The sequence below is a fragment of the Anomaloglossus baeobatrachus genome, chromosome 9, assembly GCF_048569485.1.
Source record: "Anomaloglossus baeobatrachus isolate aAnoBae1 chromosome 9, aAnoBae1.hap1, whole genome shotgun sequence".
Classification (NCBI taxonomy): Eukaryota; Metazoa; Chordata; class Amphibia; order Anura; family Aromobatidae; genus Anomaloglossus; species Anomaloglossus baeobatrachus.
Window position 1 is genome coordinate 218719015 of NC_134361.1, and position 14672 is coordinate 218733686.

General features: G+C 45.4%; 1 protein-coding gene across 1 annotated transcript; it reads right to left on the reverse strand.

The window, feature by feature from the left end:
• Positions 1-307: 307 nt before the first annotated feature.
• ELK1 (ETS transcription factor ELK1) lies at positions 308-14366 on the reverse strand. The gene is made up of 6 exons (XM_075324542.1): positions 14014-14366; positions 13550-13758; positions 11195-11626; positions 9981-10391; positions 5744-5845; positions 308-4986 (listed from the first exon to the last, which is right to left on the reverse strand). Exons 1-6 carry the CDS (start codon positions 14117-14119, stop codon positions 4888-4890), a joined length of 1359 nt encoding a protein of 452 aa, XP_075180657.1. The 5' UTR covers positions 14120-14366; the 3' UTR covers positions 308-4887.
• Between the last annotated feature and the right edge of the window lie 306 nt (positions 14367-14672).

Genomic DNA, 14672 nt, shown 5'->3' on the forward strand with positions numbered 1-14672 from the left:
CACCGGGTGCATGCATGGTGATTTTGCGTCAAATTTTTGTTGCATTTTTTTTTTTTTACAGTAATTAAAAAAAAGATAATATAATAAATAAATTTGGCACATTTACGACATATTGTAAAAAACCTGTTGCATTAAAAAAAAAAAATGTGCCCGGTGGGGTTTTCCAAAAATGACCCCCCTTTTTATTTTTTTTTTTAAAGTCCCCTTTAAATATGAGGCAAATACTGACCAATCAAATTAAAGTGGTAACAATAAAACTCTTCCCATTGTTTTTTTCTCAGCCCCCTCCCTCCCGCCGCACGTTTCTATAATGAATATATATATATACGACCTCGGCGCAGACATTAAGAAACGTATGCAAAAAAAAAAAAAAGCAGAAAGCACACGGACGGTGTTGTGCTTGGAGTTTTCAGCAGCAAAGGCAAAGTTTAACATCAGATACTCCGCCGGCGAAACCGATGGAGGACACAGCCCACCACCCGGTATGACTGCGCAGGAAAAGAGCGTTTGTTTTTTTCCCAGAAGCCCTTTCAAGGACAAGACGCCCCTGTGGTTAGTAGAGAAAGGCCTTAGGAAAGGTGAGGGAGAGCCGCAGAGACCACGCACCCCTGCAAAATAAAATATGTCACCCTGAAATGTCTGTGTCTAGGGGGTGTCACTGGGCTCCCCCTCTGTCTGGCATCTGTGGAACATTCCTGAGGAGTTCTTTGGAATCGGTGGAAGGCGACCACCAAGAAGGGAATGTGAGATACAGACTGTTCCATGAGGGGTTATCAAGAGAGGGGGGGGACACAAAAACATCAGCAGAGTATATACAAGAAGGGAAAGCAGCAATCCACTGCAGGAAATCAGGAAGGGTGCGAGACCTCCAGACATGGATGATGACCGAGAGAAACAATAGATATGGATGATGGATCTAGCGTTATGGATGATGACCGAGAGAAACAATAGATATGGATGATGGATCTAGCGTTATGGATGATGACTGAGACAATCAATAGATATGGATGATGGATCTAGAGTTATGGCTCATGACTGAGAATATAGAGATATAGATGATGCATCTAGAATTATGGATGATGACCGAGACAATCAATAGATATGAATGATGGATCTAGAGTTATGGATGATGACCGAGACAATCAATAGATATGGATGATGGAGATAAAGACATGGATGATGGCCGAGACAATCAATAGATATGGATGAGGGATCTAGAATTATGGATGATGACCGAGACAATCAATAGATATGGATGATGGAGATAAAGACATGGATGATGGCCGAGACAATCAATAGATATGGATGAGGGATCTAGAATTATGGATGATGACCGAGACAATCAATAGATATGGATGATGGAGATAAAGACATGGATGATGGCCGAGACAATCAATAGATATGGATGATGGATCTAGAATTATGGATGATGACCGAGACAATCAATAGATATGGATGATGGAGCTAAAGACATGGATGATGACTCAGACAATTAATAGATATGGACGTTGGATCTAGAATTATGGATGATGATTGCGACAATCAATAGATATGAACGATAGACCTAGAGTTATGGCTGATGACTGAGAATATAGAATTTAAATATATGTGTGATGATTAAAAATATACAGATATAGATAACAGATCTAGAGATATGGGTGATGATAGAGACCATAAAGAGATATGGTTGATGGATCTAAAGATATGGATGATGATTGAGATAATGAGATATGGTTGATTTATCTAAATATATGGATGATGATTGAGACCATCAAGAGATATGGTTGATGGATCTAAATAGATGGATGATGAGTGAGACAATTAAGAGATATAGATCATAATTGAGAATATAGAGATCTAGATGATGGCTGTAAAGATATGGATGATAACTGAGAATACAGATGACAGATCTAGAATTGTGGATGATGACTGTAAATATAGAGATATGGATAATGGAACTTAAGATATGGATGATGACTGAGACAAGCAAGAGATCTGGATGATGAATCTAGAGTTATGGCTCATGACTGAGAATATAGAGGCATAAATGATGCATATAAAGAATGTGTGAAGACGGAGAAAAAAGAGCGCTAGATACAAAGATATGGATGATGACTGGAAATATACAGATCTGGATGATGGATCTAAAGATATGGATGATGATTGAGACAATTAAGAGATATTGGTGATGAATCTAGAGTAATGGATCTTGACTGAGAATATAGAGAGCTGGATGATGGATCTAGAAATATGAATTATAGTTCCAGACACATGGATGATGGATAGAGGGAATCTATACTATGAAGAGGGGGGATCTACAAAGGTGATGGATCTAGAGATATAGAGAATGACTGAAAGAGTCTACAATGGATGATGGATGTTTACTGAATCAATCTAGAGTCATGTATGATGCCTTAAAGACTCTAGAGAAGTTGATAATTGATCTAGAAACATAGATGTTGCCTCACATATCTAGAGATATGGGTGATGTATGGAATGTAGATGGATGACTTAAGAGTGAAAGAATCTAGAGAGAAGGTTAATAATGATTGATAGCATCTAGAAGTATGGATGATGGATGGGATGAGACATTCTAGATTGATACTTGATGGGTAAGAGAATCCTTCAGAGTTAATACAAGACAGGGAATCAGAGGATCTAGATAAACCAGTTAGGAATCAGATAATCTAGAGCGCTACGAAAATGATGGCATGGAAAGGGATGGATGATGAATAAGAGAATGTATGAAATCTCTGGAAATGCTGGAGATCGGATGCAAGAGGAGGTGATGTCCCTATGGAATACATCATACAGGGGTCAGATAGTGTTCTGGGGTGGGGGTGTTGGTGTCATCAGTGATGACCTCAATGATGGGTGGGGTAGTGATGACCTCAATGATGGGTGGGGTAGTGATGATCTCAATGATGGGGGTAGTGATGACCTCAATGATGGGGTGTAGTGATGACCTCCATAATGGAGGGTAGTGATGACCTCAATGATGGGGGGTAGTGATGACCTCAATGATGGGGGTAGTGATGACCTCAATGATGGGGGGTAGTGATGACCTCAATGATGGGGGTAGTGATGACCTCAATGATGGGGGCTAGTGATGACCTCAATGATGGGGGGTGGTGATGACCTCCATGATGGGGGGTAGTGATGACCTCTATGATGGGGGCTAGTGATGACCTCCATGATGGGGGCTAGTGATGACCTCAATGATGGGGGGTAGTGATGACCTCAATGATGGCGGTAGTGATGACCTCAATGATGGGGGGTAGTGATGACCTCCATGATGGGGGGTGGTGATGACCTCCATGATGGGGGGTGGTGATGACCTCCATGATGGGGGGTGGTGATGACCTCCATGATGGGGGGTGGTGATGACCTCCATGATGGGGGGTAGTGAAGCAGCTGTTTCCTACTCAACAGGAAACAATGACCATAATTTAATTTGCTTCGAGAATTAAGGAATATCTAAAACCTACGTCCTAGAACAGCGGTGATCAAACCCAAGCTTCAATCGGGCGTTGGCAGGGGCAAAAAATGAGGTGCACCAAGTATTTCACCCCGGACAATCAGAGCCCCACCGCCCCTTGAATAAAACCACAAAAAACCCAACCGTTGACCCCTTTTGGGTGGCCACCGCCGTTCAAGTCTACTCTTAGGTAGAACATGCATCAGTTATCCAGAAAACCTGAAAGAGGGCAAAGGGGGCACCAGAAAAGCCAGATCCGGGAACATCAAAAACTCATGGGAGGAAAGAGAAAAGTAACCTGAAAAATAAAGGAAAAGGTAGCAACACAGAGCCTAAATAAAGTCTTGTGTTCATCGGTGGCTGAACTTTCCGCTTCTCGAGAAGGAGGTGAGGAGACAAGTGAGTAAAGGTGTGAGAGACTGTGATTTTCACACTCCCGAAATAAAGAGATCTGCAGCGGCAGACCGTCTGTGCTAAGTGCTATTGAAAGGTTCCCGGGTATCAGGAACAAAGTGGACACATCTTCCAAAGACGGGACATTCTCCGAAAACCATACGTTCTCAAAAAAAAGGTGGAGGTCTATCGTCATCTCCAATCCGGCATGACCTTATTTTATCTTCATGAACCGTCTTTCATCGTGACCAGCTGGATGTTCTTGAGATGATCACCTCTTACCTCTTTCAGAAGTTTGGTTGATACATCGACGACCTTCCCGACCCGAGTAGAATCAGGTTCTTCTTCCATGTATGAAAAGATCTAAACCAATTTCTCAAAAATGTCTTCAAATATGAAGAACTTACATCCGAAATAAAAAATTGTAGCCGAGTTGGAGGCTTCAAGGTGACGGCTATGGAAATGGCACCCAGTTGACAAGGCCACCCTAAGTGATCCACATTACTAAGAGTTGGATATTTCGGTGACCGCAAGATATTGGTAACATCATTCCCTTCTTCTTGAGAACCAAGGATCTGCTCTCACCGGAGTTGGAGGACCTTTAGACTCTAGCTTGTGAGTCTCTCTAAATCTCTCCACCATACATGATGGTCTTGGACTTGGCGGTGACACCCATTCCAGGGGTATATGGAGGCTTGTCTTCACGAAAGAGAAGGCTGCACTAAAAATTCCTCTAGGAAACCGCACACCACTTGGTAACCAGCCACCATGGGTGGAGGAACGTCATCTTTGAGGTGGGCTGAACATTGGACTTCACGTCCATGGTGGGTTTTCTTCTTTACAGCTGAAGAACTGACCTAAGAAACCCCCTCCCCGGGGCTGTGCGTACGTAGATATCACAAGACAAAAATATACATCTCTGTCTACAAGTAAGAGACGCCCCAAGGATGATCCTGTGAACAGACCAGGTATCGTATCCTCATGGAGAACTTGAAGATCACAGCTCTGTGGGTTCCTTATGGCTTCTGAGGTCCAGGCGAGAGGACAACAGGGGTGGAAAGTCCGTCAACGCTGAGAGTTGGCACATGGATCTGGTTGCTTCCATTTGTTGGGAACTGGAAGTAAAAAAAAAAAATATTGGGGTGATAGGAGGGTGTCATGGGCAATGGGCCAAGTTGTCTTCTCGTTTCGCAATTACCAAAAGCCTGCATAACCCTCAAAGCCTGTAGGCTCTTCAAGGGTCAGGGTTTGGTGGCTCTCCTTCGTCAAGGCTTATCGGGACCCATCGATGTCCTGGTGTGTAACTAGGCTGATAACCAAGACCTCTTAATCTGGGTGGTTCTTACAAAATAGGGGGTTGGAGGCAGATCAAGGGACACCAATAAGTTCATAATGTGCACCATTTAAAGGGGTTGTCCCCTACTTATAGGATAGGTCATCAATATCAGATCAGTGGTGGTCCAACACCAGCACCTTCACCAAACAATGAATGCAGCTTCCACAGATGCTGAGTGCAAAGTGTTCGGAGGCCAAACAGGACAGGTCCATACACCGTGTAGTTCCTGCTATGAGATACTGCAGCTCAGATCCTATTGAAGTGAATGGGAGCTGATCCACAGTACTTGAGAATGGCATCTACATGGCTCACTGGTTACATCCGGCCCCGGCTAATTGAGGGGGTGCCGTACCCCCACTGATCTGGTATCGAAGACCCATCCAGAGGATAAATCATCAATTGCTAAGTACTGGACAGCCCCTTTAAGCACTTAGATCCACCCTTCTGGCCTCAGCTCTCCTACAAGTCAGCACTTTGGCCATCTCGGGAACACCGGGAATATACATAGAAATCAGCGGCACGATGGCCGATCTTACCTGGAAGGACAACTTTGCAGGACTTCGGGGAGCGATGGGGCTGAGCGTGCTCCAGAAGTGGATAGACGGGGGCAGCGAGCTCGGGGTGAGCAGTAGAGGCGTCTGGAAAAGAGATCAATAGGGTCATGTAATGTACGTGACTCAGACATTTATCTAGAAAACCATGGAGAAGAGTCCGGGTGATGACGCCTTCAGCCACAACATCATGAGTGCATTGGTTTCTGAAATCCTCTGTGCTGCTGAGAACCCTACCCCCTCCACTGCCAGTCTGTGCCCTTCCAGCTGTCCCTGCTTTGCACTGGTCACAGCCATGTCCTCTCTGCCATCATCACATAAAGAACAGGTCACAGCTCAGCAAACCTCTCTGCTGAAATCCTCTGTGCTGCTGAGAACCCTACCCCCTCCACTGCCAGTCTGTGCCCTTCCAGCTTGTCCCTGCTTTGCACTGGTCACAGCCATGTCCTCTCTGCCATCATCACATGAAGAACAGGTCACAGCTAAGCAAACCTCTCTGCTGAAATACTCTGTGCTGCTGGGGATGCTGGCCATTCCGGTATCAGACTATGGTCTCCCACTTATCTGGATTCCTTGTCCTCGTCATATGCAGACCAGTCTTCAATATCATCAATATAAGAGCACAAGTCACTGCCTAAACTCCTGAAATACTCTGTGCTGCTGGCCAACCTCCTTCTGCCACTAATATCTGATAAAATCAGCAAGTGCTTACACTAAAATAGTCTGTGCTCCCAGGTACTGCTGATGGAGTCACAATGTACATACATTACATTACTGATCCTGAGTTACTTTCTGTATTATACTCCAGAGCTGTACTCACTATTCTGCTGGTGCAGTCACTGTGTACATACATTACTGATCCTGAGTTACCTCCTGTATTATACTCCAGAGCTGCACTCACTATTCTGCTGATGGAGTCACAATGTACATACATTACATTACTGATCCTGAGTTACCTCCTGTATTATACTCCAGAGCTGCACTCACTATTCTGCTGATGGAGTCACAATGTACATACATTACATTACTGATCCTGAGTTACCTCCTGTATTATACTCCAGAGCTGCACTCACTATTCTGCTGGTGCAGTCACTGTGTACATACATTACATTACTGATCCTGAGTTACCTCCTGTATTATACTCCAGAGCTGCACTCACTATTCTGCTGGTGCAGTCACTGTGTACATACATTACATTACTGATCCTGAGTTACCTCCTGCATTACACTCCAGAGCTGCACTCACTATTCTGCTGGTGCAGTCACAATGTACATACATTACTGATCCTGAGTTACCTCCTGTATTATACTCCAGAGCTGCACTCACTGTTCTGCTGGTGCAGTCACTGTGTACATACATTACATTACTGATCCTGAGTTACCTCCTGCATTACACTCCAGAGCTGCACTCACTATTCTGCTGGTGCAGTCACTGTGTACACACATTACATTACAGATCCTGAGTTACCTCCTGTATTATACTCCAGAGCTGCACCCACTATTCTGCTGGTGCAGTCACTGTGTACATACATTACATTACTGATCCTGAGTTACCGCCTGTATTATACTCCAGAGCTGTACTCACTATTCTGCTGGTGCAGTCACTGTGTACATACATTACATTACTGATCCTGAGTTACCGCCTGTATTATACTCCAGAGCTGCACTCACTATTCTGCTGGTGCAGTCACTGTGTACATACATTACATTACTGATCCTGAGTTACCTCCTGCATTACACTCCAGAGCTGCACTCACTATTCTGCTGGTGCAGTCACAATGTACATACATTACTGATCCTGAGTTACCTCCTGTATTATACTCCAGAGCTGCACACACTATTCTGCTGGTGCAGTCACTGTGTACATACATTACATTACTGATCCTGAGTTACCTCCTGTATTATACTCCAGAGCTGCACTCACTATTCTGCTGGTGCAGTCACTGTGTACATACATTACCGATCCTGAGTTACCTCCTGTATTATACTCCAGAGCTGCACTCACTATTCTGCTGGTGCAGTCCCTGTGTACATACATTACTGATCCTGAGTTACCTCCTGTATTATACTCCAGAGCTGCACTCACTATTCTGCTTGTGCAGTCACTGTGTACATACATTACATTACTGATCCAGAGTTACCTCCTGTATTATACTCCAGAGCTGCACTCACTATTCTGCTGGTGCAGTCACTGTGTACATACATTACATTACTGATCCTGAGTTACCTCCTGTATTATACTCCAGAGCTGCACTCACTATTCTGCTGGTGCAGTCACTGTGTACATACATTACATTACTGATCCTGAGTTACCTCCTGTATTATACTCCAGAGCTGCACTCACTATTCTGCTGGTGCAGTCACTGTGTACATACATTACATTACTGATCCTGAGTTACCTCCTGCATTACACTCCAGAGCTGCACTCACTATTCTGCTGGTGCAGTCACAATGTACATACATTACTGATCCTGAGTTACCTCCTGTATTATACTCCAGAGCTGCACTCACTGTTCTGCTGGTGCAGTCACTGTGTACATACATTACATTACTGATCCTGAGTTACCTCCTGCATTACACTCCAGAGCTGCACTCACTATTCTGCTGGTGCAGTCACAATGTACATACATTACTGATCCTGAGTTACCTCCTGTATTATACTCCAGAGCTGCACACACTATTCTGCTGGTGCAGTCACTGTGTACATACATTACATTACTGATCCTGAGTTACCTCCTGTATTATACTCCAGAGCTGCACTCACTATTCTGCTGGTGCAGTCACTGTGTACATACATTACCGATCCTGAGTTACCTCCTGTATTATACTCCAGAGCTGCACTCACTATTCTGCTGGTGCAGTCCCTGTGTACATACATTACTGATCCTGAGTTACCTCCTGTATTATACTCCAGAGCTGCACTCACTATTCTGCTTGTGCAGTCACTGTGTACATACATTACATTACTGATCCAGAGTTACCTCCTGTATTATACTCCAGAGCTGCACTCACTATTCTGCTGGTGCAGTCACTGTGTACATACATTACATTACTAAACCTGAGTTACCTCCTGTATTATACTCCAGAGCTGCACTCACTATTCTGCTGGTGCAGTCACTGTGTACATACATTACATTACTGATCCTGAGTTACCTCCTGTATTATACTCCAGAGCTGCGCTCACTATTCTACTGGTGCAGTCACTGTGTACATACATTACATTACTGATCCTGAGTTACCTCCTGTATTATACTCCAGAGCTGCACTCACTATTCTGCTGGTGCAGTCACTGTGTACATACATTACATTAATGATCCTGAGTTACCTCCTGTATTATACTACAGAGCTGCACTCACTATTCTGCTCGTGCAGTCACTGTGTACATACATTACATTACTGATATTGAGTTACCTCCTGTATTATACTCCAGAGCTGCACTCACTATTCTGCTGGTGCAGTCACTGTGTACATACATTACTGATCCTGAGTTACCTCCTGTATCATACTCCAGAGCTGCACTCACTATTCTGCTGGTGCAGTCACTGTGTACATACATTACTGATCCTGAGTTACCTCCTGTATTATACCCCAGAGCTGCACTCACTATTCTGCTGGTGCAGTCACTGTGTACATACATTACATTACTGATCCTGAGTTATCTCCTGTATTATACTCCAGAGCTGCACTCACTATTCTGCTGGTGCAGTCACTGTGTACATACATTACATTACTGATCCTGAGTTACCTCTTGTATTATACTCCAGAGCTGCACTCACTATTCTGCTGGTGCAGTCAGTGTGTACATACATTACATTACTGATCCTGAGTTACCTCTTGTATTATACTCCAGAGCTGCACTCACTATTCTGCTGGTGCAGTCACTGTGTACATACATTACATTACTGATCCTGAGTTACCTCCTGTATTATACTCCAGAGCTGCACTCACTATTCTGCTGGTGCAGTCACTGTGTACAAACATTACATTACTGATCCTGAGTTACCTCCTGTATTATACTCCAGAGCTGCACTCAGAATTCAGAGTTTCATCTGTGAAAGCTGCAGAATTGTGAATGCAGCTCTGGAACATAATATAGGCTGTAACTAATATTTGTGATTGTGATTCTGTGCTGCCCAGCGTCGCTCTAGATTAGGACATTTGCAGGATCCCAGGGAGATAGAGAGGGAAGAGGAGGATACCTTTTCCAGGTCCTTCTTCCTTACCAAGGAATGAGAAGTGATGACAGAAGACGCGCTTCCAGGAGCCAGCAAGGAATTCACAGTAGCGTTCATCTTCTCGGGGCCAATCACAGAAGAGAATGGAATTTCTAAGTCCTTTGGCTTTTTCCCTTTCACGGGTTGTCCGCCCTCAGAAGAAGACACCGGAGGAGACGCATCGTCCTTTTTCTCCTCGTCCTCCTGAGGATCCGTCTTCACCTTTACCTCCTCCTCCGTCTCTGGTGAATTGATGACGACCAAAATCTCTTGGGTTAGCGGCTGCTCCGAAGTCGGGGTCTTCAAATCCGGTAGAGAAGCGAGAAAGACCTGGGGTTCGGAGAGGTCCTCAACATCTGTAGAAGGGTCTTCAAAAGGGTCTTCTACTTTAATGTCGGGAGTCGGTGGATCCACAGTGACCTAATTAGAAAAAAAAACCACAGGTTGTCCCGTTTCCTTGACTTCTCTACGTCTCTACGTCAAGACCAATGGAGCAAAATGTCCCATGCTGGCTCAGCGCTACTTACAAGCTAAGGAACATGTCCCATATCGGTGGCCCTGTGGTTGCAACAAAAAGTGGTTAAGGGGTGGACCTTTACGGGAGACAGGGGTAGTAGTTCTACCAGTGGTCCAGATGGTTATTTTGTGGAACATTACGGGAGACAGTGGTAGTGGTCCCATCAGTGGTCCAGATGGTTATTATGTGGACCTTTACGGGACAGGGCTACCGGTCCCACCAGTGGTCTAGATGGTTATTTTGTGGACCTTTACGGGAGACAATGGTAGTGGTCCAGATGGTTATTTTGTGGACCTTTACGGGAGACAATGGTAGTGGTCCCACCAGTGGTTCAGATGGTTATTATGTGGACTTTTACGGGAGACAATGGTAGTGGTCCCACCAGTGGTCCAATTTGGTTATTTTGTGGACCTTTACGGGAGACCGTGGTAGTGGTCCCACCAGTGGTCCAGATGGTTATATTGTGGACCTTTATGGGAAACAGTGGTAATGGTCACACCAGTGGTCCAGATGGTTAGTTGCCCCATACAAGGGGTCAAGTACAAGGAGACTGATGCCATTTGGGACCCGCCTACTGTCCTTCTGAAGGAAGGTCCAGGATGAGGTGTTCTTAGAAAAGGTGAGGTGTTTTATATATGTAATGGGGCCCACTTTTCCTTATGATGCCCCCCATGGCCAGTATCTGTCCCCTATACATGGACATTACGTGGAGTTGCAGTTCCTTGGAGCTATGGATGTTGACTTCTAAGGAAAGATCTCCATCGTCCTGCTCCACCGCCTCATACAATGGGACGCCGATACTTTGACCTTTGGCCTCCGGCAGAGGCGGAGCTTCAGTTGTAGGCGAGACGTCCGGTTTGTTAGCCTTGGGCTGCGCACTGGGCGGAGCTTGCAGTGATTGGATGGTGAAGGTGGAGTACAGGCCGGAACGCATGTACTCGTTGCGGCTGGTCTTGGAGCTGCTCCTCACCATCTTGGGCACAAAGGGCGAGTTCTCCCCGGGTTTCGGGCTTGGGGTCAGTTCACTCACAGAGTCCCTACATTTGGCATCTTCCTTGGAGGGTTCTCCGCTGCCGGGATCCGGGTAACACACAAACTTATACACAAACTTTTGCCCGCTCACTTTCTTGATAATGTTCTGAAAAGACACAAAAAAGTGGTTAAAGATCAAACACAGCTGCCACCCTCCCTCTATAGAGCCCGCGCCGCACCCTCCCACCTGTACTGTGGTGTTAAACTGTATGTCTACATTCAGTGAGAGCAAGCAGAGATCTTGAAAATGGAAATACCTTGACTACACAATGATTAAAGACATACCCATACCAACCAATCAGCTGGCCGATCTCTTGACGATTGCAATGGGCCGATCATTTGCACTGCTGTACCTGCTACAAGCACCATTTGCCCAAAGGGTGCAACTGTCTCGATGTGTGGCTACCATGGGGTCCTTGGCTACTTCCACACATCTAATGCTATTGTCTGGTAGTAACTGGGATATTGTTTCGAAATAGGCTAAACATTTTGGAAAAGTACAGAGTGGAAATCTAATCCAGACCTTTTTGTTCTTAGGGAACCGTAATGGGGGCCATGTTTGCCCCATTCTTTTTATATATGCCACCTTTAAATCATCAATAGCACCTTCATGTCACAGACATTCACAGAAACAGATATACAGAGTGCGGACCCTGTGAACAACTCCTCATATCTCAACTTCTTAGACCCCCCTGTGACATTGGCTGTCTATATGCCCACCTTAATTTAGAGAGGTCATCGATGATTTACACATTGAATATACAGAAGAACATGGCCTCCATTACAATGCCACCAAGACAAAAGGCCCTGGAATATGTTTCTACTCCATATCTTGCCCACCTTTACATGGAAAGGTCATTGATGATTTACACATTGAATACATAAAAGAGAAGGGGCAAACATGGCCCCCATTATGAGTGCCCTAGGGCAGAAGACCCTGGAACATGTTTCTACTCCATATTATGCCCACCTTGACGTGAAGAGGTCATTGATGATTTACACAATGAATAAATAGAGGAGAAGGGGCAAATATGGCCCCCATTACGGTACCCCAGGGCAGAAGACCCTGGAATATGTTTCTGCACCATATATTGCCCACATTTGATATGGAGAGATCATCAATGACTTACACATTGAATACACCGATAGAGAAGGGGCAATAATAACCCCCATTACAATACCACCAGGAGAGAAGTCCCTGGAATATGTTTCTACTTCATAATTTGCCCACCTTTACATGTAGAGGTCATGGATGAGTTACATATTGAATATACAGAAGAGATGGGCCAAACATGGCCCCCATTACAATGCCACCAGGAGAGAAGTCCCTGGAATATGTTTCTACTTCATAATTTGCCCACCTTTACATGTAGAGGTCATCGATGAGTTACATATTGAATATACAGAAGAGATGGGCCAAACATGGCCCCCATTACAATGCCACCAGGACAGAAGTCCATGGAATATATTTCTACTCCATATTATGCCCATCTTGACATGAAGAGGTCATTGATGATTTACATATAGAAGAGATGGGGCAAACATGACCCCCATTATGGCTGTCACAGGGCAGAAGACCCTGGAATATGTTTCTACGCCATATTTTGAACACCTTGACAGTACACATTGAATACACAGAAGATAAGATGCAAACATGGCCCCCATTACAATGCCACCAAGACAGAAGGCCCTAGAAGGTTTCTACTCCATATTTTGCCCACCTTGACATGAAGATGTTATTGATGATTTACACACTGAATACATAGAAGAGAAGGGGCAAACATGACCCCCATTACGGTGCCCCCAGGGCAGAACACCCTGGAGTATATTTTCACTCCATATTTTTCTCAAACCATTACCAGTCAGAATCACATCCTAAGTTCATACCAGTAATTGATATGTGAGTAGGTGACATGTCAAAGCATCACCTGGCAGAAAGCGGGTTGAATGGCAGCCATTTTGGTAGCCACCCAGCTTTCCCAGGAAACAGATATAATTCCTAAACACCCCACAAAGCTTGCGCCCTCACCTTGTCGTAGTAATATCTCAAAGCCCGGCTCAGCTTGTCGTAATTCATATTGGTCTTGTTTTTCCGCAGGCCCCATAGCCGTGCCACCTCCTCGGCGTCCAGCAGCTTGAACTCCCCATCGTTGGACGTCCAGGAGATGAGGTGCCGGTGACTCTGCTCCTCCAGCAACTGCAGGAGAAACTGCCAGAGTGTCCCAGAAGGGTCCATCTCTGCCAGGACATGGAGAAGCATGAGGCGGCACTACAAGAATGCAACACAAACACACGCATGGGCGCCGGAGTTAACCATTAATAGGGAAGGCAGCGACCGGTGGAGGGGACACATGTGGGTGGATGTTGGCGTGTTGTGGTCTCACCTGACGAATGCATGGCGCTGAAGACAGTGGGCACAGCGTAGGAGGAGGGCACAGGTACACCTGCCACCTACCTTCTTGCACCAGCACCCCCACATTTTTGGCCTCCTACCTGTCTGCAGTCTCAGGCGCCTCTCCTCTCCAGAGAAGTCTTGCGGATCTGGTTGACTTTGCTCTTGAAGGGTCTTTGAGCGACGATCTTTCCCTGCGGCAACCATGAGGCTGCGGAGGAATCGGCGAGGAACATGGTCCTGGATCTGCGATGAGCCTAGAGGGAGAAGGGGGAAGATTATTTTTTGGCCTGGTTTAGACGGCAGCGCTCTGTTTTCCTGCCTCCCTCCCTCTTGTCTCCATCTTTCTCATACACTCTCCTCCGCCTCCTACTTGTTTTTCTTGTTTTTTTTTTTTTTCTCTCAATGTCTGCCCCTTTCCCCTACACCCAGCAGACACAGGAGAGAATCCTGCCCTACGTCAGAGGGAAGGAGAAGCGGCATGAGGAGGAGGAGGACAGGGGCGGCGAGAGGGGAGGAGAGACTCCAGACATGGATGCAAGGGATGTGGGCACCGCTGACCGCATAACACTATTCTGTCCTATCAGGCCCTGGGAAAGCTGGGTGACGACCAATATGGCCGCCATTATCACGTCATTTCACGTAGTTATATGACGTGCTAACAGCAGCCATATTGATAGTCACCCAGCTTTCCTAGTGACCCAAATAGTGTATTTGCCTAGTTACACAGCGATATGATGTGATAATAGCAGCCATATTG

What these genes read in the sequence shown, in the direction of transcription:
- ELK1 (XM_075324542.1), bottom strand. Translation starts at nt 14,119, where the DNA reads ATGGTTGCCGCAGGGAAAGATCGTCGCTCAAAGACCCTTCAAGAGCAA. An exon ending in GCGCCTGAGACTGCAGACAG is followed by an intron (nt 13,759 to 14,013) that starts GTAGGAGGCCAA and finishes ATGTCCTGGCAG; the next exon opens with AGATGGACCCTTCTGGGACA. An exon ending in CTGCAAAGTTGTCCTTCCAG is followed by an intron (nt 4,987 to 5,743) that starts GTAAGATCGGCC and finishes TTTTACTTCCAG; the next exon opens with TTCCCAACAAATGGAAGCAA.